This window comes from Mus musculus, chromosome 3 (genome assembly GCF_000001635.26).
Source record: "Mus musculus strain C57BL/6J chromosome 3, GRCm38.p6 C57BL/6J".
Classification (NCBI taxonomy): Eukaryota; Metazoa; Chordata; class Mammalia; order Rodentia; family Muridae; genus Mus; species Mus musculus.
Window position 1 is genome coordinate 36,448,923 of NC_000069.6, and position 27,005 is coordinate 36,475,927.

Below are 27,005 nucleotides of genomic sequence, written 5' to 3' on the forward strand. Positions count from 1 at the left end.
TTTGGAGGGAAGGGAATGTTTTTATTTGTCGCCAATGTTTTGGATACTACCATCATAATTTTGCAGGTCTGCTAGAGCAGTAAGCTTGATTGACAGCATTTCCAAGAGTTCACAATTTCACCGCTAAGGTTCCAATCAAGATAATAGGGTTATTAACTTAATATAAATGAAGCTTTAAAAAAGGATATAAAAAGCAATTCATAGACAATATTAATAACTCAGACATTGGACTGAGAGATATGGGAAGGTCACTACCTACTGTAGACAGAACATCAGAAGGGCGGGACACTGCTTTCATCTAAGACACCTTTGGTCATTAGCATACTAGTGTAAGGCAGCGCGGCAGGCACAGAATGCAAGCAAGTGTGGTGCTGAGGAAAGCTGATGGTGGGCAGCAGGCACAGGGCGCTCCAGGCGGCTCTCAGTCATCCTCGCCCCCGCAGAGCAGCAGCAGGGCCTTCTTATAGTCTCCAGATGTGTCGCCCTGGAACCCAAACACACTCTGTCAACTCCATGACTCACAAAAGCCACAGGAAATAAAAAGATGAGGAAATGGCTGAGGGTGACTATCGTTCCTGTGACTTTTCTCCCCACTGGGCAACTTCTCTGCATGACTCTCACAACAGGAATGTTACACAGGGAAATTCCTACCAATACCGCTCAGTTTAACTTTCTAATTTTACCCCTCGAGGGCTGTTCTCTTAATGGAGTGGACTGTGTTCTTCCATGGAGAAGCAGAGAAGCCGTTCCAAGTATGTTAAATCATCATGCCTTCAAACAGACGCCCAGTTTCTCTCGGGTAACAAAGGCATGCAGGGCCTCTCAGGGGCTGTGGCTTTGCCTCGGACATGGGCATAGGGCATGCCTTCCTTGGGCTCCCCTCATGCCGCTTATGTGTGAAATGCTAGTGTCTTAAGTGCACAGACTCGCTGGCAACCCTCAACCCAAGCTCCACACACCACACACATTAAATCCAACGCTTTTGCTCAACTGAAACCTCTCTCTACACGTGGTCCACAAGGAAAGATGTCAAGAGACTTCCTTTCAGCCACACTTCAAGGTCACAGGGGTCTCTTGCTGCAGCTATGACCTGACACCAGGGGCACAGTGACCACAGACAAGGAAGAAAGAAACACTGACGAGAGGGAGGAGCTAACAAAGGCAGCTGATACTGATGGATACACAAGCACACATTCTAAAAACGGACAAAGCCTTGGGTCGGTTGAGCCTTGGCCGGGGCTGTAACCCAGCTCCCCCTTTATCCTTCTTTAGAACCCCTCTAATCCTATGACTAATATTTTAACTTAGCACGGGAACTGGATTCTTCCATCCATTTCCTTCATGCTGCCCGATCTGGCTCTGTGTTTCTAATGTAAACCAAAGTTCTACCTTGATCATAGAATACAGGGAGGTGGCGAAGTTCTTCCTAAACTCCTTCCTTATGTTAAACAGGTCAATCTCACTCCTCGACACCACGACTCTGATGAGGGTGTGATCGTCCGTCCCAGCACCCTTTAAAGGAGAAAAGAGTGCAGGTGTTAAAAGTCTTCACATACAGCACCAAATGCCCCTGGTTTGAGGTAAATCATTGAAGTCTGGTAACGTAGAAGAAACAGGCTACACATCGGAAAGAGACATGCATCCCCAGGCTGTCACATGAAGCATAGTCAGAGCTAGAGAAGGCTGCATTTATTAGATGCAGGGTGTCTACTCACCTTCATGGCATAGTAGAGGGTCTCTGCAAGGTAGGCAGGTATGCTCCGAATAGACTTCACTAAGAAAACACATAGTACAACTGTCAAAAGCTATTCGGACATGAAGAATGATGTAATCAAAATGCAAACACTGTCTCCTGTTCTTAGCTCTGCTTCTAAGTGTAAAAGTGAGGTGCCCTGCAGAGGGGCATCTGCAAGCTGCTGGGGTTCCCTCCGCAGCTGTCTTCTGACTCTCTAGCTTGGCTCTCTTCAGAGGACTGTGCGGGTCCAGAAAGGCCCTGGAAAAGAGGCTCTTCTCTGTGCCCCTTTGTTCTCTGCGGTCTTTGTTGGCACCTGGGTGGTGATAATGCCACAGCTTTCACCACCGATAAATTATATAAGTAGCTTGGAAGTTTCTGTTCCAAGATATCTGATCAAATGATACAAGAATACTACTCTAATCTCTGGAAACATTTGGACTGACTTTCTGTAACCTCTCCGGAATCTCTGAGCTAAATCTCACAATTCACACAAGCAGCCTGGATGTATCCTTTGCAGTTCAAACACTTAACCTATGGCAGCTCACCCCACCACATCACAGCTGACATAGGTTAAGGGCGTGCAGACCAGAGTCACTCAGCAAACGACACCTAGCACACAAAAACTCTGTAGGCTATAAAACTGACAATCCTTGAGCTCTGAAACTTCTCGGTTCTTCCTTTTCAAAGATTACAAAAAGCAGCTTCTCAGGCAGATTGAGAAATGATCATCTGGCTAGAAAAACAAATGTGTGTGTTTGGTATGAAAGAAGGTGGGTGTTTTCAGGTTAAATAATTTGGAGTTTTAATTAAGTGCTCATAACAACGGTGACGTTCTTGTGTGTCTTCATCATGAAAGAGCCAAGTGTCTAACTCATTGACTGTGTGCTCAGATGAAAGGCTACTTTTTAAAGTTGGTTCTTGCACAAATGCTCAGAATAGACAGAGGCAGCCTTCAGACCATGTGAGTCCAGGACCTGGGCCTGCAGGATCTGGAGAGCATCTAAAAACTATAACCACCTGCAAATTCACTTCTCCAGTCATTCTGAGCACTTAATCGAAACTCCAAATTATTTAACCTGGGGAAAAAAAACCTCTTCCCATATTCTGTCACATCAAAGACCCGGATTTATCTCTAGCCAGATAATAACTTCTTAGTCAGTATAATGAGCTGTGAGAAGAGTATTCAAAGCATTCTAAAGCCCTGTGGGTATTGAAGACAAGCCACGCTTGCAAACCTCTATGATGGTGTCTAAGACATCAGAGGGCCATAGTATTATTCTTAATGTGGCTTTAAGACGATTCCTACTAATGTTCTTAGTGCTTCCATATAATCCGGTAAATAACCAGATAACCATGTATTCAGAACACCAACACGGACTTCCCAAAGGAAAACTCAGGAGTTTGCTCCCTCCACTGCTATGTCATTCTCCTACTTTCCATGAAGAAACACGGTTATGTTCAGATTTAGCCTCAAGTGGATGAAAGCAACTCGTATAAGAATAAATATTACACACTGTGAATTCACCTACCGACAGCCAGGAGCAGCTGCTCCAAGTTCCCCGAGGTCTCTCGATCAATGGTTTCCTCAATCTGAAATCCTGATATGGTCATGTACTTGTCAAACACTAGAAAACACAGAACAGAATGTGTGTCCTTACTTGCTGAAGAGATTCTCCCTCTAAAAAGAGCTGTAACTTTCACCAGCTGTTATCTATCCAAGCAGAGCCTCCCCACCCCATCCTCCTTGCTGTCAGATCCCTGTGTTCAGAGCCTCAATGAGGTAAGCCCTAAGCAATGATTTACATATGCTATAACAATGTTATTAATTAGGAATTCTTAAAATTCAGTTTAGCTTTGAATTCTGGGACAGGACTTTGTGATGTCCCACAGAGGGGCCTCAACTTTGATCCTCCTGTCTCTGCTTCCAGAAGCTCACTGGAGATGTGGCCAGTCTTTACGATGTCATACAGGTTTGGTTATTGTCTTGAGTTAACAGACAGATCCCCATTAGGCCAAGAGAAATACAATTTGCCTGGAGATGGCCTTCTGCCCAGAAGGACACTCCAAATAAGGAGAAGACATGACAGGTGGCTTGCCTGTGGATCTTGATAGGCTTAATTGTGGAGGTAACACTCAGCCTTAAGCAACCATGCATGGTTTATAAATGGTTATGTCATAAATGCTGACTTCCTGGCCCCTTGCTAGTTGCAATCAATGAGACCAACAGGTAAATCTGCTGTGAGAGATTCTGAAAAGCCCTTCTCCTTCTTTCTAAAAAGTGATGGACAAATGTGACTAATTGGACTTGCTCTCCTCTTCTTGCTGTGAAGCACTTTATGAAGATGAGGTAATGAACAAAGAAGGAACACGAGGGCACAGAGCAGTGTGGCAGGGACACAGAAAGATGCGTGGTCCTGCCAAACCAACCACATCACAGCCACAGAAGTGAAGCACAACTGTTAAAGCCACGATGAGCGCTGTCACTTGCTACTGAACTTATTCTAAACTGACACGGCCATATGAACTGGATGGATGCACAGCAAGTCTGAGGAGACTTCTTGGTCTCCTGAGGGTAATTCATCAGACACTTCTTGGTGTCTGACGGTACATGATGCCCCTCACCACCTCTGACAGTGAAGAGACTGCGAAGGACATCTCGTTTGCAAAAACTACAGTAGCAGTATCAAGAACATCTGAGATTTCTCCAGATCGAACTGTGAAAACTGATTTTGCTCTGAGGCAGGTATCAGGTCAGACTTCCCCATGCACTTCCCAGATCTCCCAAAGAATTTGTCTCAAACAATTTTACTTACCTCTTCTTAAATGAGACACACTGCGTGTCCCAAAGATGGTGATGAATTTTTCTTCATCTGTCCCCCACTTCAGCTCTCCAGCCTGGAACAATGCCTGTAAAACACCACCCTGATGAATCACTCATCGTCCCAGCACCCTGCCCCTTCCTGAACAGTGAATCTGCCTGCCCGTGGACCAGCTTAATGGGTGACATCAAAGCACATGTTACATGCAAATGTTGACTGGAATGTCCCATCTTCCAGGAGAGATGCTGGGTGCTGGGAAAGTTCCTGGCATCTCACTGTTGAAGACTGATTTACAGACTGGAAAGTACTCAGTGAGACGCTGTCTTGGGTTTTGCTTTGCTCATCCTATGGCTGCTGTCATGTTTACAGCACGTGACATAAAAGTAAACTCCAGATTTTCCTCTTTACATCTGTGATTTAAGCAGAGTCAGTTATAGAATACCTTGCACCCAGCTACACACACCATAGTGTGCTAAAATGTTGTGGAGTTGGCATCTATAGAGAACTTAATAAATATTCTTGACACCACTTGAGTACCATATTCACTTTTGACATGGAAAAATTTTAAATGCTCACCTAAGTTCATGTACAAGCTTATAAAACGTATATGTGAGCATTATGAAATCTGAGGTCACTTGAGATGTGGCCAGTCTTCACAATGTCATACAGTTAACCTTTTAGTTACTGTTTTTCGTTATCATACAGATCCCTGTTGGGCCAAGAGGAATACAATTTGGCTAGGGATAGCCTTCTGCCCATAAGGACACTCCAAATATTAATAAGACATGCAGTGGCTAGCCTGTGAAAATATGACTCTTGATCTTGGTAGACACATGCAAGTGCATTATAGTGGTCTAGAACTATTTTTATTTTATCTCCAGAGAATTAAAAGACCCTTTCCTACATCTTTGTGTCAAATAAACAGATTCCATTTTCCTTCTCCCTCCTTTCTCTAAGAGTTCAATCCTGTATCTAGAGAACACATTTGGCAAGAAAGATGATAAGTATCAGTCTTAACACTGTTAAAATATTAAGTCAGTTCAATACATTTTAAAAAGTCTAAGTTTACTTAATGCATTTAAAATTATAAAAAAAGTAAAGTATACTGTGCATGTGTTCAGTTCCCAAGTGAATGATCTATTGTGGCTTATCAGATTCCTGGTATAACAGGCCTTCCTCAGTGCTAGGAGTCAGGAGAGAAAAACCTCAGAGGTTTATGCAAAAGCCGTTCCACCATCACAGCTTACTTTACATCAAATCACAGATCCTTCCTGGTGAAGACAACTGAAGGGCCTTGCTACAAGGTACAAAGGGCATGCTCTCCCCCACACCCGAAAAGAGCAGTCTGCAAAAGGATGAACTGCTGAGAAGAACAGACATGAGCACATGACCAGTGTGGCTTGCTCTCTGCTACTCCTGGCCATGGCCAAGGGCAGAGAGCCTGGGTTCCATCAGGAGATTTTAAAGAAGTCCCCCAATAACAGTATTCACACATACAAAGTTTCATTTTACGTTCTAAATGGTCACGTCTGCTGCGTAACAGGTAGGTGATATGCCCACAACCTAGGTAATCAACACGGTCCCCAGATAATGACATCAGTGGGTGGGACGGTATGAGAACCATGGCCCAACTCAGACCTGTAGTATCGGAGCTGAAGCCCAGGATCTGCAAGTGACTCGCAGGACCAAGACCGTGAGAGGCAACAAATGGGATGGAGAAAAATCAATGAGAAAGCCCAAGTGGACTACTTTCCAGAAGCATCTCACAGAGCACGGTGCCGATTACATCAGCTGTGCTGGGAAGTCTGCCCACGGGACCCTGATGTAGGTCTCAGCACTGTCACCTGAGACTATAGTTGGCTTCCCACGCTGTAAGCACTGAAAAGCTTCCAGAGTTCCTAGTCCTGAGAGCAGGAACATGAGAACTGTATCATCTCACACGAAAGCCCAGAGGAATCAAAGCCTAGAAAGCAATGCTGTCTTTGTCAACTGAGCAAAGCCCCTCCCTGAAGGAGGATGACTGTTCATGCCATTTATCTACAAGAAGGCAGTTATGTTGGGTCTGACGAGCTTTTAACCTATATTTAGTAAATGTTTCCTATGCTATAGGAAATCAGAATGGGGAGCTAACACTGAACATGAAGTAGTGGAAGAGAAAGGGTGCTAGAGTCACAGAGCCAGGCTGGGGATGGAGCTCCACGATTACTCAGACAGCCTGGGCTTGCTGCCTTATTCACAGTTGGGAGAGGCCTCTTAGAGCTGAGTGCAGCGCCTCCTCATGCATCACTTACTGACTGACTGCCAGCACTGTTAGAGATGAGAGGCTGGAACTAACCTGACTCTGTGCCCTGGAAAGGCAGGCAGGCAGCCAGGCAGGTGGGCAGGCAGGCAGGCAGCTTCAGTGTGAGGCAGGGAGACAGGAGGATGCTACAGTTTTTCGTAAGGGCCTCCTGACTCATGACCTGAAGGTCAGAAAGGGCCAAGTAGAAAGCATCTAGAGTGGAACGGACCTTTGACTCCTCTGACCTGGATTATGAGGAGGCTTAAGAACCACCTTCAGGGGCTCGAACTTTCTCCTGAGAACAGTGAAATGCTAAATTTGAAGGGCTTAGACAGAAATGGGGCACCGTAAGCTGACATTTACGAGACAGAACACAAGTGAAATACTGTACAGGGAGTCCCCAGTAAATGTCTCCTTTTTTCTTCTCCAGTGAGGCAGGGACCACAATGATTGAAGCTGTTAAGAAATCAACCACCCAAAATAAGATGCCTTTCTCCTCTTTAGCAAAATCAGATGGCATATTGTGGGCAACTGCATAGAGTGGTCGACCAGATCTCCCATTTTCAGTGGCACATTAATTAGAACGTAAGCAGAGATGGGGCTATAGCAGGTGATTCTAGGAACCCAAGTATTCTAGGGCCAATTCCCAGGTTTCAACTGTCCTGACTCATATTTCCGAATGTTTATTTCTTACGTTTGACTGTTTTATAAACCACACTGAAATTGCCCTGGGATTCACAAGTCCCTGAAGTGAAACTGTTCATTTGGGAGTCGACAAGACAACAACCATCCTGTTTAGAACACTGTCACAGTAAACACAGAGAATTTCCTAAAACAAACCACCTTGCCATTTCTAATTCCACTTAAACCATAAACACTTTATTTTTCCTTATTCTATCCTACTAAGAAAATCTATTCCATCCTGGCACTGGAATGGTAATATGAGGCTTTTTATTTTTTTAATTTTCCATTTTGTGAATAATAGAAAAAGAACATGTCTTAAGTATAACTTACAACAAACTTTGCTTATTTTTACCTCAGCTTTGGAATTAAACTATTTTGTTGGCCAGATCAGAATAAGAAAAATGTATCTACCTACATGGGTCATATATTTTGTAGGGAGTTGTCAGATACATATTTTAAAGGTCTTTAAAATATACACTGTGGCTTTTCACTACTATAAATTCTTTTTAATTTCTAAGTCATAACAAAGTTGTTATAGAATATTTACTCACCTGAGCATCCAGTTCAACTTGAGCATCATCAATTGCAGTATCAGGGTCTCTATTCGCCTGTAAGAAATGACATCACATACTGGACTTCAGAGCCTCTGCATGCACCTGATGCCTATGTATAAGGCATTTTCTCTCCTGGAGAAACTATGCTTATGCTAAAATCATAGCAATCCTACATCATGCTATACCACCACTGCACAGTAGTGTCCAAACCAGTCTAGCCCTGCTGGTTTTAAGCACTATGGATGAAAGGGATGCTTATAGCTGCCTGAAATGAATGAATGAATGAATGATTTGGCTATTTACAGTCTGAATCAGATATTCTGAGACACAAACACAGGCAGCATGCAGTCATTACAGTGAGAATCTGAACAAACAAGAAATCACTGAAAGACTTTTAAGTGGCCTTAACTTAATACAGGCAGGTCATTCCAACAACTCCTTTATGTTAAGTCTCTACCAGTACCTGAAGGAGGACCACCAACATCCTCTGGTAGTACCCTGAAGTATCCCCCACCACATCATCTTCCAGGTTGGAACCATATTCTGCAAAACAATGATTTCATACTTGTTCATGGCATCTCTGAATTAGAAAACCCTGCCCCCTTAATCAGGTGAACGAGGCATAAAGAAGGCATATTTGATTAACAAAAATCCTTTCTCTGCCCCATCTCTCAGTGTTCCAAAGATGGATGGCAAATTCGATAAGTGAGTGCAGGATGAAAGTAGCCTCTGTTAACATCTGCCAAAAGCATTCACTCAAGCCTAAATAATAGCAGCCACTCCACATGCTCTCCCCAAATGCAGTTAGTAATATGCAAACACAGGTGACAGTGTAAAGCTTCAAAAGTTTGATCATGCTAAACTGAAACTCTGCTTCTTGCAAATGTTTTATGTGACTTTTTTTTTTTGCCAGATGTTTTTCATCCTATGAATTCTTGTCTTTGCCTGGTGGTATCTCCCCCTAATTAGATAGTGTTCCTTTGTACCAGTTAAGTCACCTCTGACAGACAGCAATGATATCTTGAAGTATAACCCCTCCACCTTGGGTTCCAACTCCTCAGCCCAAGGTCACAGGAAAGCAGAGAACTGAGAGCTACTAGGGCCTACACCCTTTCACTAACTCTCAAACCACATCTTAAGGTGTTCTTGCTATAAGGTATTACAATGTTTAATCACTGTTTGAAGGCAGGAATATTTTTTAAACTTGGAGCTTCTATTTTATGTGCATTAGAACCAGTCACCCAAATACAAAACTTTGTAGGCATCGCTGATTCCTTCCTCTGTTCCAATACCTGTAACTAGTTATCAAGTCCCTTCCTCTGTTCCAATACCTGTAACTAGTTATCAAGTCCCCTCCCAAACATTTGCTCCTCTGGTTAGTACTCTTCATGCTCCCTGACTCCCAGCAACCTCAGTGGTGCCATAGCCACTACACAGCTTCCTCGTTACCTCCCTGAAGAGCTAGCCACCTAACACACCCCTAGACTCAAATCTCCTTCCTTCTTTCAACTGAATAGTCATCCCATCAACATCCCATCAGCCAAGTTTGTCATCCAGGCACGCAAAAAGCCCTAAACTGCCTACCTACCTAGTGCAGGATATCTCCATACAGACACACACATGCCCTTCCCTAGAGTGAGGTGCCATCGGGTCTCTCTATGTCTACTCTCCTCAGCCCAGGGTCCACGCCAAGTCACCTTTACCTACTGAAATCTATACTGTCTTCTTCTCCTCAGTTTTACGTTACAAGGAGTAAATAAAGCATGCATAAAGGTATACATCATGCTTGATGCACTGTGAAATGGTTACCACAAACTAACTGGTTCCAGCACATAGTTTTTTGTGAATGGCGAAACACTTAAGATCTAGTTTCTTAGACAATCCCAGGTACACATTAGAATACTAGGAATAGTCACCATACTACAAACCAGATTCCCACAACTTCTCCACCCTATCTCACTGTCTGGTGTGCATCATCGCCCCCATCATCTCCCCTCTTCACCATCCCTCCTGTCCAGCCTTGGAAAACACCACGTTACTATCAACAGTTATAGTTGTTTTATCATTCATTTGGATTCTACCAAAGTAAGGTCACGCAGTGTTTGTCTTTCTGCACCCAGCTCACTCCATATAACATAATACCTTCCCTGTTGACCTGTGCAAATGTTCCATGTTTAAGGCTAAGTAATGTGGCACTGTGTGTGCACATGTACAAACCCCACTCTTTTTCCCCACACATTCTCCAATGGATACTTAGTAAGTCACCTGCTCTTGAAATCCCACTATCTAATTTGTATCCTGAAGCCTCCTCTAAGAACTAGAGACTTGATACCCTCTCCCTCCTGTCTGTAATACTTTTCATATGCAACTTTTAAAAGTTTACCATCCTTTAACTATTGAAACGTCATTAAAGACAAGAATTGTAGTGTGCATGCCTGCTATGTTCCTCATGACAGCCAGGGCAGCAATGGACACAGAGCCATACCCAGCAACACACTGAGCAGAATGCAGCATGCACATTTACATGCACAATTACTGTAGCACGGATGCTCAGTCCTCAGTATCAGCATCCCAAGATGGAGAACTTCGAAGACCACATCTAATAAGCTGCCTCAATGTGATATGTGTACCACCTCTGCCACAGTGGTAGCAACCATACTGACTACAAAAAGAAGCTGGAAAGAGACCTGGGTAATTATGTAGTTGCCCTAAATTCCATACCGTTCTGATCCAGGGGCTAAAAGCATCCCATCTGAATTCTATGTCATTCCCGTGAGAGCCACAATCTCTGGCTAACATTCCAGACCGAGTCCAATGACAGAAAAACCTGACAGATCAGAGCAGTCTTCCTTCACTTTCATTTCACGGACTTGAATGTATTGGACTAGACTGAAACACAGACTTTGTTTTCACACACACACACACACACACACACACACACACACACACACACAAATAGGTCACACTAAAAATAACAACCAAAATACAGAACACTTTAACCAAGCACATCCATCAGCTGAACAATATACTTTGAACAGTATACTTTATTAATGTTCTATCTACTCCAATGCAGAAAGGGTTTCAGTCTCTCTTCCCATTCCCCAAAATATCTTCTACCTAGCTCTTAACATCTTCCACAAAACTGAATTTATTTAAAGAAACTTAAATTAATGGAGAGGAAAACGCCTCTCTATTCTTAAAGTGTCTGCAAATCCTGGGCAAAAATAACCTGCATCTCCCTTCAGGCATTGTCAGTTATTTAAGTGCTAGGAGTGAAATGGTGGGAGTTTGTTCCTTGATTATTTTGTTGTTGTTTGGTTTTTACTGAAGAAGAATAGCCTGACTTACAGCTCTTCCATTCAACAATCATGTATGGCCTAGCACCACATCTACGCATGACCACATCCACACGACAGAAAGGACAGGTGATAAACTCCATCTGTTTACCTTCTTCATAAACTTGTTTTATGGCACTGAGTTCTTCAGGTGTCCTTGAAGCAATAATCTCGGTCAATACTTTCTCGTCTGTACCAGCTCCCTGTTGGAAGGTTTGTTATTAACAGAGAAAACATGTCAATAAGATAAAAAAAGAAACGAAAAGAAAGCTGTTTCCCTGGATGTTATCCAATTACATAATCACAAAAATATCCAAGACAACATGGCTCTCCTCATATACAGGTTTTATTATTAGAGCTTGAAATTCATCAATCTAATTCTAGTCTAGTTTTTATTTTGCCTAATGAAAAATAGAGTTGACTTTTCTATGTCCATCAAACACATCATTATAGTTGAGGTCTTTACTTCTATCCCCTAAAAGCTAAACATTAACAATTTGGTGTCCAGAGTGGCGACCGAAACCTTAAGATGTGGACTAATGAGAGGTTTTTAGGTCAATGGGGGATGTCTTTAAAGAGGGTGGTAGACCACAATTGTCTCTTCTCTATGCCTGCTTCCTGCCTGGCTACAAGCCCAAAGTCCTGGGGCCAGTTAGCTGCGGGCAAGAGCCAATAAACCGATCATCACGGGTACCAGAACTGAAGCATGGCTAACAGAGAACACTTGCTGGAACACACTTTCCGTGTTTCGGAAAAACAATTTTAGCTGGCTTCCTTTCTGTACTTGTAAAAGTCATATCTACACTGCTACCTCACAACGTATAAATAGAAATACGGCTAAAACTTAGTGTTAGACAACTAACACTAAGAGAGCATAGGTTCTCTGTCTGCTTCTTTGCAAAAACTCAAGCACTAAAATCCCAAAGTCCATCCCTATGGGAAGATCTTTGCTGCTAATACTGCTTGAGATGTATTCTGCTAAAAAGCCCTCTTCTCAGGGCCCTAAGATCCCATTTACTACAAACTGCAACTGCAGAACAGCACAGAGACTCGGCAAATGCAGCCTCCTGACTGCGTGGTTCCTATTTTTCCACTGTGCCATCCCAATCCCTGAGCTGTTATTTCCTCTGCCCATTCAGAACCAACCTACTAAGGACAAGCCACTCCCTGCTAACCTACTAAGGACAAGCCACTCCCTGCTAACCTACTAAGGACAAGCCACTCTCTGTCACTGTCCGAGCAACACAGTCAACTTCCACATTTTCTATCTCAAAAGTTAAAATACTTCATCTGTAACATTTTCAAGGCCTAAAGATCTAAAATGAAGGTATAAAACTCCAGTGCGCTAAAATTCTACAGACAATATTTTTGACTACACAGGAAGATTAAGCCGCACAGTTGTTAGGCTTGTTTCCCCTTTCCTTCTTATTGACCCCCACTGTTTTGTCTGAGCAGCCTTCGCCAAAATGAGTCAAATAAAACACAGGATAATTAGCAAAATAGAGCCGCACTCTGTAGGACAGAAGCGTCCCCTGTCTGCACCCTTTTACCTTAAGAGCATGCTTCAGCTCGTAGGCATCGTAGAGTCGTGAGGGCTTCATCATAGCCACAATTAACTTCTCAAACTTTCCAGTCAGTTCAGACTTCAGGTCATCCACAAGGTCCTACCTCAGAAAACAGAAACTTGGTGACCACAGTCTTCCCAAACAGAAATGAAACTCCTTTTCTCTAGTCAATTCTGTATGTTGCTGCTCTGAGTGTTAGAGAAGGTACTTGTGCTAAACAAAGCCCTAAGAAATGTACCCTAAGCCTCATCACCTTAAACCTCAAACTCCAGTATTTATCTACAAAGGGATTTAATTATGTTTTCATTAGCTTTAGCCATCAAAATAAAATGAGACCCATTTACAAGGTGGGCTATTAGGTGTGGTAACCTATGCCTGTAATTCCAGCATATGAAAGGCTGCAGCAGGAGGCCAGCCTGGTAATATGTGACAGGATAAAAACCCAGGCTCTCCTCCTGCCAGGAAAACACCTACATTCTCAGCCCTTTATAAACGTTCAGCAGCTGTCCAGGCTAATCTTAAACTCACTCTGTACCCCAGGTAGGATTTGCCATTTCTTCTTCTTCCTTCTCTCCTCCTCCTCCTCCTTCTTTCACCCCTCCCCCCATCCCTTTCTCTTTCTCCTTCTTCTTCCTCTTTTTTTTTTTTTTTTTTGAGATGGGGGTCTCTGTATCATGTACCTCTGGCTGTCCTGGAATTCACTATGTAAATCAAACTGTCCTCAAACTCACAGAAAGTCATGTGCCTCTGCCTCCTGAATACTGGGATTAAAAGCATGGGCCACCACACTGGCTCCAGGTAGGATTTGAACATGTGGTTTCATCTCAATCTCTGAAATATCTAAAATCACAGGCCGACAACACTATGTTCAGCTCTCTATATAAGATTCTACCTCACAACCCCAAGCCCCACCCATCCACCCACCCACCCAAAAAGCTAACTAGAAATGTTGCTCTGTGGCTGAGCACTTGGGCCATGTAAAGCATATATTCAGCATCCATATTCTTCAGCATCCTTGCAGAAGTATCCTTATAAAAGCTCCCCCAAAAGGCTTGGTTGCATCTCAATGGCAGAGCACTGTGTAACACTTTACAGGGCTTTGGGTCAAACCCCCACCCCCAGAATGAAAAAAAAAAAGACAAAAAAGAAAAAGCGAGATTTTCTCAAAACTCACAAATATATTTTAAAAGCAAGATTTATCCTATAATATCTAAACGATCTCTTCTCTTTTGCTATCCAATTCTAATCTATCTACTAGCATTCCCACATACAGTTGATGATCATTGTTATGCTTCTGACTGGTTAAGAGGCACCTTTAATGTGGTAATGTGTGCTATTATTTATGGACAGAAATAGTGTTTCCCAGCATGCTAGGCGGCAGGGTTGGGATCAGACATCTTCCAATGGGCTGCACTGGGTTCTGTGGAGAGCACCTGGTCCTAGGGTCTGTCCCCAGCAACACTAGATAGAGAACACTTTCTGGTCTCACACTGCATTTGTTTCTCAGTAAAATAACAAATGTAAACTGTCAGGAATAACAAGACTACATCACGGTGTGTCACATATGTTCGCAGTAAGATTTTAATCTTTACTATGAATTATTAATCAAGTAAGAAATCAAATAATTTAAATAATTGCAATATAGGTATATACCTAAACAATATATCTAATGAAAGTAGAGAGGAAAGACGAGAGGCAGTTACCAACATGGGACCCCTGGCACCTTGACACCACCCCCCTGAAAGCATCAAGCATGGAAAAACAATTTGGTGAGGCTAATTTTCACTATCCTCTAAATGGCGTGGTTTGAATTTTTTTGGTACTGTGCCTGTACTCTATCACTATCACTGACTGTTTAATCATCCAGGGATGGTTTAAAGTGGTCAGAGAGAGGTGAGCAAGTTGCGGGAGAGCACTGAGCTATTCTTGAGGACATCTGAGGAGTACATCTTGAGGTAGAGAGGAAGGGTCCTAAAAATGTTCCTACACATACTGGGGACTGTTTTATTCCTCAAACTCTTTTAAAAACTCATACCTACACCCACTCCACCTTGAATGAGCTGTGGTCTTACCCTGCCAAACAGAGTCTTAAACTCCTGAGCAATTTCCTGGCGCTGAGCATTGCTTCGGGATGTCAACAGGTTCAGGATGCTGTCCTCATCGGTACCTGAAATTGATGGTTAACAATGAAAGCTTGCCTCCCATGCACCCATTTTCTAAACATCTTTCTCATTATACCAGAAGTTACTCTTAATGCCCTCTATGAAAAATATAGCTCAGCTTATACAAAATGAAATGTAAAGTTAAGAATATATAAACTATATTTCATATATATATGTGAAGATATACATATATAAAAACATATAACTATATATAAAACACATATATAACCTATATATGTAAAACATATACATGTAATACTTTGTATAATATATTACAAAGTATTATATATAATACATAATATTGTATGTGTATATATATACATATATATGTGTATATGTATGTGTATATATATATATATATGTGTATATATATACATATATATATATATATATATATATATATATACCTTCTATTCTCAATTGGACTTAAAGTAAGTGTACAAACACACCTGGATTTTTAAAACCTTGGCATGCCTGCCTTTCATGTATAGTTGCATAGTTACCCTAATAATGGCTATTCACATAGCATGTTAATGCTGGTATTGCAGGAGATTAAGAAAAGATAAAACCATAGGCCCTGGCTTCAAGTTATAGATGATTTAGCATGGATAACATTAAAACAGACTAGCAAGTGCCTTAGGGAAGGTCCAAGTGTTCCGCAGTCAAAGGTCTCCTGGCTAACAAGAGTAGAAAGGAGTTTGGGGGAAAGAGACACCCAACAGGGCCTTGAAAGGGAGTCACATAGAGAGGACAGGCTTAGAATAAGAACAGAAAAATACAGGGCTTGCAGGCCTGGCTGGGTCAGGGATATCAAACAGTCATGTGAGATTAGTCTATTAAAGGGGGTCTGGGGATGCCACAGGCAACCAACCCCCTTCAAGACTCAGGTGTAGGAATCTGAGAGTAGATAAGACAGTTACACAGGAGAACCCTTAGAAAGATACCAGTGTGTGTGGGGGGTGGGGGGGTCTGTTGGAGCTTCCTAAGCAGAAGCAGACACTGAATGGCCTGGGCCACTGAGCTAGCAGTTGGCCTCACACTGTGTGCAGGCTGGACAGGTGACCCCCACAGCACAGAGCTGATGATACTTGATGGTCTAAGATATGACCTCATTATCTGAATGTATTTGTCCCTGCCCCCCCCCCATCCCCCAACCCCTCATTTGACCTTTTAGAATTAAAATTAAACGTTACCCAAGCCTTTCATGGCCTTCCGAAGGACTTCTGCATCAGCCCTGCCATCAAATCCAGGGAAGTCAGTCACAGTGCCTCTCGTAGCCTGTGAAAGGAAGGGTAGTACTATTCACACTGTAACCGATATCAAAAAGCTGGTAACTAGAGAATCCCATCTGACCTTGCTCTATGCGGTGCTCGGTCTCTAAGCAAATTTGCCTTCTGATAAGATCTGTGACCCACTGAAAGGAGAAGCAACCACTTCAGGAAAAGTGACAAGGCCAGCCAAGGAGAGAAGACACCCAGACCCACTGAGAGTAGCTTCATCAGGGGCAAATCCCTCCTCTCCCTCACTGTGATCCTGCCCAACCAAAGCCGCCGCCTGCTTCACCTGCCTTCCACTGTTGGCTAAGTCTCTCCCCATTCAATCCGGAAGCCCATCGAGCTTGTATTAAAATGTGAAGCCCCGCCCTGAGCACTCAGTTGGAAACACAGCTCTTGGTTCCCGTGGCCCTCATACTGAGTCTAGGGCCTGTAGCTCTGGCAATCTTTAGATGATTCAGCAATTTCTGAAAATACTTGGTAATGTGTGTGCCGGAGGAGTACCTTGAAAGATACTCTTTTCTTTATAAGCTTTCCTGTTTCATATTAGCATATGAAGTCCTACTAAGCTCCCATGATTCCTACAGCAGGAAAGTGATGGGCACATAAATAATCGAGGGCAGCAGAGCAGGCAGGTGCACACACTGATCAGGACCGCACATATGAACACACACACACAGACACGAACACACATGAACACACACATATGAAATACACCCGAGAGACCGTGAGAGAGAAAGTGCAGAAGTGGGAAGAGAAGAAACTGAGGCGGCAAGGGGGGAGTACCCCAAGACTTAAAAGTTGCCTGTAAAGTTGCCAAGTTCATAAAACTAGACAATTGCAGGGGTTGCAGCATGTCACCTGTCAGCATGCACAAAACCACACAAGACTAAAATGACCTAGTACTCCAGGCAAAGCGCTACAGTGGAACGGAAAAAAGCATCAGGTTGGATAGACAAATCAACACAGGAAAAGTCTGCAAATGTCACACGAATAGTAAAGGTCTGCGCTGCCTCTGCTCGGCACTGACTGACAGCGGTGGGACACAGGGCTCTATGAGAATATGGCCAAGAGGACTGCCAGAGGTGGCACAAGGGAAAGGAAGGAAGAGCTGAAGAGATGCAACGGGCAGGAGCGTGGAGCGGGAGCCAGCAGGAACGGGAGTTGGAGCCGATGGTGCTGGTTTGGAATTTAGACTGGACAGCCCACAGCAGGCACTTGGGGAAAGGGGAAGGCTGTAACGAGGTCATGCAGGTGACAGCATTGCTGTTGGAGGGAGCCAGTACATCAAGACGCATTAAAAAGGCGGGAAGAAGTGGGTGGAAGGAAGGAAAGAGGGGTGATCAGGATCAGAAAGGCAGCGGCTACCTGCTGCATACACCACTGGTGCTGTGTGGATGTGCTGTGGGTGTCTCTGTAAGACTCGACAAACGACACCAACTTAACAGTTTAGCAAATCCTTCACAAGCAACTAAGTAGGAGTTAAGACTTGACTCAAGCCAAGGGCCTGTGGCTCCTTAACCATGAGGTGTTGAGCTACCTCCCAAGGCAAGAAGATGGGAAGAAAGAGGCTCCCAGGATGTCCTAGTTAGATTTACTACTGCTGTGATGAAACATCATGACCAAAGCAACTTGGGAAGGAAAGGGCTTATTTCCCTTACAGTTCCGTGTAACAGTTTATCATCAAAAGTGGGTGGGGCAGGATCTCAAGCAGGGTGGGAACCTGGAGGCAGGAGCTGATGCAGCAGCCATGGAGGGATGCTGCTTACTGCTTCCCATGGCTTGCTCAGTTTGCTTTCTTACAGAACCCAGGACCACCAGCCCGGAGATAAGGCCACCTACAATGGGCTGGACCCTTCCCCATCCATCACTAATTACGAAAATGCCCTACCGGCTTGCCTACAGCCCATCTCATGGAGGCATTTTCTTGACAGGAGTTCCCTCCTCTCAGATGACTTTAGCTTGTAGCAAGTTGGCATAAAACTATCCAGCAGACAGAAGAGAGGGGAGGAGGGGACAGAACAAAGGGCGGCCCAGAGATGGGAACAGGAGGGTGTGGCAGATATATCCCTGAGGTAGACAAAGTATGCTGCAAGCCAGTGAGATGGTCTGCCTCGGGGAAGTCACATCTCACAAACAACGGTTTGCAAATGCACTTTAAAGGGAAATATTGATCTGATCTGTAAGTTATGAAGAAACTGCAGATAGAGCTAAACATGGAAAAGATTGAACAAAAGGTAGAAGTCATTTGTCTCAAAACATACACCTGATCCTAGGGACTGGAGGAAACTGCTTGACAGGTGTAGGGCAGGAAAACATCTTAAAGATCACACTACTTGCTAGAAGAAATAACTTCCAGATACACACCTAACAACTTTCTAGAGATTGAGACACAGTTGTGCTCCACTCCATACAGGGCTAGTAAGGCCACGTGGCAGGCAGCACTAGCAGATCAGACGTGAGTCATATGCATGAGTAATGTGGACAGAACCCTACTTAGGGCTCTGCCTGCCCCTTGCTACCCACACAAAATGCAATCTGATTCTGAGTGACTCATTGGGAAGCCTCCATTTCCTGAAATCCCCATACCCTACCAAAATAAGCTTCATCCGTATAAGCTTCATCCGTATCAGGTTCCGGTCCCTCACGCAGCCTCAGCTTATCCTCATGTAACGCCATCTCTCACCAACAATTCCCCACAAGAAAAATGTATGACACTTGCATGCACAACATCTATTCACAACGTAAAACTCACTTTTTAACTCTCATTCAGTCTTTAATGTGATAAATCTGTTGCCTGGAAAGCTGGGGTGACAGGAAAACAGAGTCCTGCACCCCCTCCCAGAGAAACGGGAAGGTCTGATTGGATGAATAAACTAAAGGCCCACTAATCTTCCCTGTGATAAGGCGACCTACTGATGAGGAGCAAGACATTCTTATCACTGAATTAAGATGAGGCAAAGGCAAGCAAATCTCTGTGAGTCTGGGGCAAGCCTGATCTATAGAAAGAGTTAGTTGTAGGACAGCCAGGGCTACGTAGAGAAAGCCTGTCAAGGAAGGAAGGAAGGAAGGAAGGAAGGAAGGAAGGAAGGAAGGAAGGAAGGAGAGAGAAGAGAGAAAGAAAGAAAGAAAGAAAGAAAGAAAGAAAGAAAGAAAGAAAGAAAGAAAGGAAGAAAGAAAGAAAGAAAGAGAAAGGAAGAAAGAAAGGGAAAGGAAGAAAGAAAGAAAGAACGAGCGAGCCAGGCAGTGGTGGCGCACACCTTTAATCCCAGCACTTGGGAGGCAGAGGCAGAGGCAGGAGGATTTCTGAGTTTGAGGCCAGCCTGGTCTACAGAGTGAGTTTCAGGACAGCCAGGGCTACACAGAGAAACCCTGTCTCGAAAAACCAGAGAGAGAGAGAGAGAGAGAGAGAGAGAGAGAGAGAGAGAAGAGAAGAAAAGAAAAGGAGAAGAGAAGAGAAGAGAAGAGAAGAGAAGAGAAGAGAAGAGAAGAGAAGAGAAGAGAAGAGAAGAGAAGAGAAGAGAAGAGAAGAGAAGAGAAGAAAAGAAGGAAAGAAAGGGAAAAGACATTGGATGGTCAAGAACAGCTGGCAAAGTGAGCCTGATACAATTGAGCATTACAAAAGGAATAAACACTGGGAAAAGGTCAGACTCTAACAGGACCCAGGGGTATGACACATCTAGGTCAGACACATGATCTCAGCACTGACCCAAATCCTTCCCTGACCCTGTCCAAGCTAGAGTCATCAGAGGAAACGGAGCCTCCACTGAGGAAGTGCCTCCATGAGATCCAGCTGCAAGGCATTGTCTCAATTAGTGATCAATGGGGGAGGGCCTAACTCATGGTGGGTGGTGCCGTCCCTGGGCTGGTGTCTAGAGTTCTATAAGAAAGCAGGCAAAGCAAGCCAACAGAAGCAAGCCACTAAGTAAGCAGCATCCTTCAGTGGCCTCCACATCGACTCCTGCCTCCAGGATGCTGGCCTGTTTGTGTTCCTGTCCTAACTTCCTTCAATAATCAGCATAGATATGGAAGTGTAAGCTAAATAAACCCTTTCCTCCCCAACTTGCTTCTTGGTCATGGTGTTTCATCAAAGCAATAGAAACCCTAAGACAATGACCTAAAATTCTCTTAGTCGGGCTTTTGGGACAAGCCTATAATCCCAGCTACTAAGGAGTCTGAGACTGGAGGAACTGGAGTCAGAGTGACTTCCAAGGATTGCCCAGGCCACTTAGTGAGAACATGTTTCAAAAAACAACAAAGAAAATGGCTGCTGATACAGCTCAGTAGCAGGGCATTTGCCTAGTGTATGGGAGGCCCTGTTCTGTCCCCAGTGCCAGGCTTTTTTTCAAAGAAATCTTTGGTGTGTATTTTTTTGCTGCTGTATGTTTTGGTTTTAACCTTCCCTGCCAGTGCGGAATGTCTTTCAATGGCAAACATTGGTAAATGAAAGAAACAAGGTGTGCTCTGAGAAGCTGCCAGCAGTGAGGGAGGTGTCTCTGTTGCTGATGTGTGCAATAGCTTCAGCTCCTTTGAGTTCTCGAGATAGGTGAGAGCCTGCTGCTTCACCTAACTGTCCTGAGGGGCATTCTGTCAACACCACTTGGAAAGCAGCCAACCAATCCATTTGCAAGATGATCAGAAAACAACCAGGCTTATAGATGAGTCAACAGATTCGAAGCTTTATTTCCTTGTGTATTTCAGAAGCACAAATCTAATGACTATGACTTAAACTATGCTAAGGTAGAAACATTTCAAGCACTGTCTAGTTATAGACAGAGATAAATAATATAAAAATCAGCAGAGATGAGGGAGGACTTGGGGAGTGTGAGTGTACCTTGCTGTTCAGTGGGAAGTGCGGCCTAAACACTTCAGAAATTCTGTATGTGAGTGTCTGACTGTGTGCATGCATGTGCACCACACAAGTGCCTAGTGCCCACAGATGCCAGGACAGGGCATCAGGCCCCTTAGAACTAGGGCTACTTAGAACAGATGGTTATAAGCAGTTGTGGATGCTGGGAAAAACCGGATCCTCAGCAAGAGCAAGTGCCCTTAACCATCTCTCCAGGCCCAGTAAAGCTTTTGTTTTGAATTGATGTGTATGCATGTGAACCTATGTGAGCCTATATACACCAGAGTATGGGAACCCACAGAGGCCACAATTAGACATTTGATCCCCTGGAACTAGAGTTACAGGCAGTTGTGAACTGCCTGCCTAATGTGAGCACTAATTACCTTAATATTTGATGGGAACTCAAATTCAATAAATCCAGTTCTGTCTTCTCTGTCCAAGCCTAAACTCAGCCGCCAGCCGGCCGGTCCTGCACCTGGCCCTCATCAGACACCTCCTCCGTCACTTATCAAGGTGGTCCCCTTCTCCCATAGGTCCCTCCTATCTAGGCCCAGCTGTGTCCCGCATGGTGACTAATGCCTGTATTCTTAGGACCTGGACACTGATACAGGAGGATTGTTGTGAGCTCAAGGCAAGCCTGTGTCTGAGTGAGATCTTGTCTAAATAATAATAATAATAATAATAAAGTCCTTGCCAGTACCTAGTTTAATTCTGTGGTGGTGGTAAGGCACTCCCTGGGACTATTGGAACACGTTCCCAAGTGATCCAGTTTCCCTTCCAACTGCAACAAGGCTATCTCTCTTTTACAGCCCCCAGGAATGCAGCCACCATGCTAGCTCCATAATACTCTGTCTTAAACACAAATCTGGTCCAGGCATACTCACCTTTAATGGCCCAAGAAGGGCTCTCCACCACCTAGAGAACAATTCCTATCACTGGGGTCTGGCTCTGCCTCTCTCCCTGGTATCCCTTTCCCAGACAGGGCACCTTTCACCTCCCTTACTATGGTCACTCTGGCAGTGCTACTAAAGTTCCATCCTGCCGAATTCTCCGACATGCCCTAAGCATTTGCATTTGTTCCCACTGTGCCTACTTCCGATGCCTCCCCTCCTTTATCCTACACAAATAGTGCCAGCAAAGCCACCTCAAAAAAGAGTAATACCTATTTCCAAAATGTATCTCAAGTACTAGATAATGCATTTGAAAAGTTTGGCAAAGTACCCATCCTAGCAACAACTCTTAGTCACAGCTCCAATTATGCTATCCAGTCTCACAAGACCTAGGAGACAATACCTGGATGGAGCGGGAAAGCAAATATCCAAATGGTCTGAATGCACACACAAAGGGAAAGTAAAGGCAAGGGAAGCAAGAGTCCCAAGAAATGAAGCCAACTGCAGTATGCGTTCCTTCCAACCAGTGGCTTACATGTTTGCATACTGTGTGAGCTAGTAACAGAAAGAAAGGATGAATCAAAAACACTTTTAAAGCAAAGACTTTAGGAACAACACTTCTAACTCAACTAATACACTTGTGCAATTTTGGAATAGTAGACAGTTATGCAACTAAAGTGTGTTTCAGAAATGGATCTACGATTAGAAATATATTTACTGTTTTGCACTCTGAAGTCATTAACAGAAGAAAGTCACAATCCACATATCTCTAGGTCACTTAAACACCAGAAGAGGTCTTCCAAGGAGCTCAGGTAAACGATAAGGAAACCAGGCCTTGCTGATGCCAGTGAAGGGTTCGGTGGCTTGCAGAGCAGCCAAGTTGCTTTCTCAGAAAACAAAGGAAGCCAGAGTCAAGGGGATTGGGGTCTGTGCCACACTGAGCCGGGGCATCAGGCCATGGGCCACAGGCAACCTTGACCCAGAGATAACCAACCTGAGATGGAAGTCAATGTCCACAGATTCCTTTGTAATGAGCTCAGAGAAAATGAACGTGTTTACTCTGATCCTGCCAGCTCTGCAAGGGGCCTTGGTAAATTACTGCTATGAGTCCACAATTCTAAACCAACTCCCAAATCTTCCAACCAACTCTTAAACAGTTTAAATACACATCACAGAGGTAACTGGTACTCTTGGAGTTTCTACTGAACATTTATACAGCCCAGTTTTTGTGTTCATGACATTCCTACTCTAGTGAACATATTAACTCTTTAAGAACAGCAAAACCAGCTGAGTAGTGATGGTGCACACCCTTCACCCCAGCATTTGGGAGGCAGAAGCAGGTGGATCTCTATGAGTCTGAGGCCAGCCTGGTCAGGACAGCCAAGGCTACACAGAGAAACCCTCTCGAAAAGCAACTACCCCCAAAAGAAAAAAAAAAAAAAAAGAACAACAAAACTAGTAAAATTAAATTCAGATCGCCCAAAATTAAATTCTTAAAATTTGATTACCTGAAAATGAAATCTTTGAACAGAATTAAAATTTATGAAATGGTTCATTTGTCTATGAGATACAGACAACTTTTTTTCAAGACATGGTTTCTCTGTGGTGTATCCCTGGCTGTCCTGGAACTTGCTCAGTAGACCAGGCTGGCCTCAAATTCACAGAAATCCACCTGCCCCTACCTCCTGAGTGCTGGGATTAAAGGAGTATACCACTACCTAGCTCAACCAATTCTTTCTATTTAAATTCTTAGCAAGATGGTCATACTCATATTCTGCCTAAACACCTGCCTCTGTGTTTTTGTACTTTTATAAATGGTGCAGTCCCAACATAAGTAAAAGTAAATTATTAATATAGGTACATAGTCAAAGTTCATAAATATGAAGAATTGTTGTAGTGGAAAACTATTTCAATAAGCAAGAGACATTAATATTTAAACAATGCATTTTTAGTTGCTGAAGCACACACCTCTGAGGTAGAAATCTAATACCATCCTCTCCAGATGTCATGGAATGCAAGTCTCTGGTTCCTATCCTTTGGGTCAACAAAAGTTCTTCCAACAAAAGAAACTCTGTGAAACCTAACATAAAGCTCCAGTTTTCCTAGACGACATCAGAATCCAGAGGACAGCAGAATGCAGCTATAGACAGACATGGGGGTGCACACCAGTAAGCCCAGCACTTGGGAAGTCAAGGCAGGAGGGTCAAAGTTCAAAGTCATCCTCAGCTACATATTGAGTTCAAGGCCAGGCTGAACTCTTTGAGATCTGGTCCTCAAAACCACTAGGGAGAGGGAGGGACAGCACTTATAAAATGTGGGTGGGCATACTGTATCACCAAATGCAAGATACAAAACACTACCCTAATCTGAGATATTTTAAGGAAGTGGTTTACTTATGTGCTTTCCAAAGATTACTGACAAAGCCACTGAAAAGCTCAGCGTGCTACAGTGTTTCCAATACTACCTATAAAGAGTGGATATAGTGAAAAATAGTTGATTGAGAAGCTGCAAGCTGGCTGCGGTGGCACGGTTGCGGTGGCACGGTTGTCATTTCCGGGCTTGGGAGGCTGAGGCAAGGGGGTCTCACAGAAAGAGGAAGCCTACCCTTCCAAACCAACCTGGGCTGCACATCAGGACCTTGTCAAAACCAAAACACTGGAGACATCCCTGGGAAATTTACAAGCTATTTAAGAGTAAGCCAAATAGGCAAGGATGGAGGGGTTGTTCTATGAGGCTTGATAATCACCATGTCTATCACCACACCAACATATGAAAATAAACTCCTCAGAGGAGTAAAGCTAATCCCACAAAAAAAAAAAAAAAATGCACTTTATTGCTGAAGAACCTAAATCCAAGGTCCCCTTGAGGTAATATGAGCAAACTATCTATTCATGTGCAAACCCAGAGAATGGCAACACTGTACACTGTATAAACTCAATAGCGTTACCAAATCATCTTAATCCCTCCACAGCCTCTTGGGAAGAGTCATGAAATCTTATCCAATGGTACTAAAGCAAGCAAGCTAGTTAACTGGTGAGAAAGGGAAGGAGGGAGGGAAGGAGGGAAGGAGGGAGGAAGGAAAGGAGGGAAGGAGGGAGGGAGGGGGGGAGGGAGGGAGGGAAGAAGGGGGAGAAGGAGAGAAGGAGGGAGGGAAGGGAGGGAAGGAAGGAAGAAGGGGGAAGGGGAGAGAGGGAGGAAGGGAGGGAGGGAGGGAGGGAGGGAGGGAGGGAGGGAGGGAGGGAGAGGAAGAGAGAGATCGAGTGTGTGAGTGTGTGTGTGTGTGTGTGTGTGTGTGTGTGTGTGTGTGTGTTTTCAGGCACACTGAGTAGGCTGAAACACTTATTTAAAAGATTGTCCAGACTCTGAACAGGTCAGTCACATTGGCAAGATTAAATTAGTTTCATTCAGGATGAAAGCTTTGTTGTTTTGTTTGTTGAGGCCGCCTGTTAAAGCCAAGGCCCTTGATGACCAAAGATGATCTTTCACTCCTGATCCTCCTGCCTCTACCTCCCAAGATGTGGGATTCCAGGTATAACCACTTTGCCTCAGGGCGGAATATTTTAGGTATGATAACTTCTTCACATGACCAGCTTTGAAAAATTACTACATACGCTGGGCGGTGGTGGTGAAGGCTTTTAGTTCTAGCCCTCAGCAGAGGCAGTCTGTGAGTTCGAGGCCAGCCAAGGCAACACAGAGGAACCCTAGCTTGGAAAACAAAACAAAACAAAACAAAAATCAACTTTTCTTTGCTACAGTCTTGAAAAATACTAAGAGATCTCCTAAAACAATGACAACAACAAAAACCTATTCGGAAGTCAACTTCTGAAAGAATCCCAAGGCAAATTCAATTCAGAACTCGTTTTGCCAGTTCATTACTTTGGAAACCCAGCTTTTTGGTTCACTGCCTTTAGCAGAAAAAGAGAAAGAAAAGGCACAGTCGGTTCCTGTTAAATAAGTTGCGCCTTGCGCTGGAAAAAGCTCCCCTGAAGCACCATGGAGATTGCCCACGCACACCCAGTATTCAAACACAGGAAACTGCGGGAAAAATAAAAAAATAGGGGAAGCCAAAGGGCGTTCTCCTCACATGACCAAGAGAACTGTTCCTGCTCCGGATCTAATTTTGGCAACTCTGGATTTGGGGCGGCCTGATTCACATGCACCGGGGAGAAACACCGGCTGGTTCCGGACACTCCGGGGCGAGGGAGAAAACAGGAGAGCGCACACGGAGGGGGACACCCAAGAGGTCACAGAGAGGACACAGAGCGGGACACAGATGGGAAAGGCGAAAACCAAGAGACTGCGAAGGCAGCTGCCTTCAGAGAGGGTCCCGATCGCCCTGGTCGCGGTCACACGGCTTACCATGATGCTGTCGGTCAGGAGTGGACTGGAGCTGCAGGGAGAGGGGAAAAGAGAGACAGGGTCACTGGAGCTCTGGTCCCCTGACCCCAAAAGGGCCCTGAGCCCTTGGTGGAGGAGTCGCTCCCGGGACTACGGCCACTTACCAGGCAGTAGAGCGCAGGCTGCGGGTGAGAGCAGGACCGATGCACACGCCAAAGGACAAGGCAGTACTCTTCACAACTCCGTGCAACGGAAACGCCCTGGGCAGCCCAGCCTAGCCCGACCTGGCCCCGCCACGCCACGCCCCTGCCAAGATCACACACCCACCAGGGTCCCGCCCCCAGAGACGCTGCACTATAAGCCCCGCCTTGTCCCAGGCAGCTGCCACATCCCTGGATACGGTACTTTCCTCAGACAAGGCCACCCCCCTACCATGGCCACCTCCCTAATTAGGTCCCAGCCCGGGCCGCGCCCCCATCAGGACACGCCCTGCCACGTCCTAGCCTCTATGCTCCTGCG

The 27,005-nt window shown here is 44.4% G+C and overlaps 1 protein-coding gene and 1 non-coding gene across 2 annotated transcripts; both read right to left on the bottom strand.

Moving 5' to 3' along the window:
- Anxa5 (annexin A5) lies at positions 1–26,965 on the bottom strand. Its single transcript, NM_009673.2, has 13 exons — positions 26,651–26,965; positions 26,508–26,538; positions 16,329–16,413; positions 15,046–15,140; positions 12,959–13,072; positions 11,521–11,611; positions 8,537–8,616; positions 8,071–8,127; positions 4,549–4,642; positions 3,265–3,360; positions 1,716–1,774; positions 1,390–1,512; positions 1–484 (listed from the first exon to the last, which is right to left on the bottom strand). Exons 2-13 carry the CDS (start codon positions 26,508–26,510, stop codon positions 422–424), a joined length of 960 nt encoding a protein of 319 aa, NP_033803.1. The 5' UTR covers positions 26,511–26,538; positions 26,651–26,965; the 3' UTR covers positions 1–421.
- Mir7009 (microRNA 7009) lies at positions 26,539–26,602 on the bottom strand. The gene has a single exon (NR_105976.1). It is a non-coding gene; the product is annotated as a microRNA 7009 (primary transcript).
- Positions 26,966–27,005: the final 40 nt, after the last annotated feature.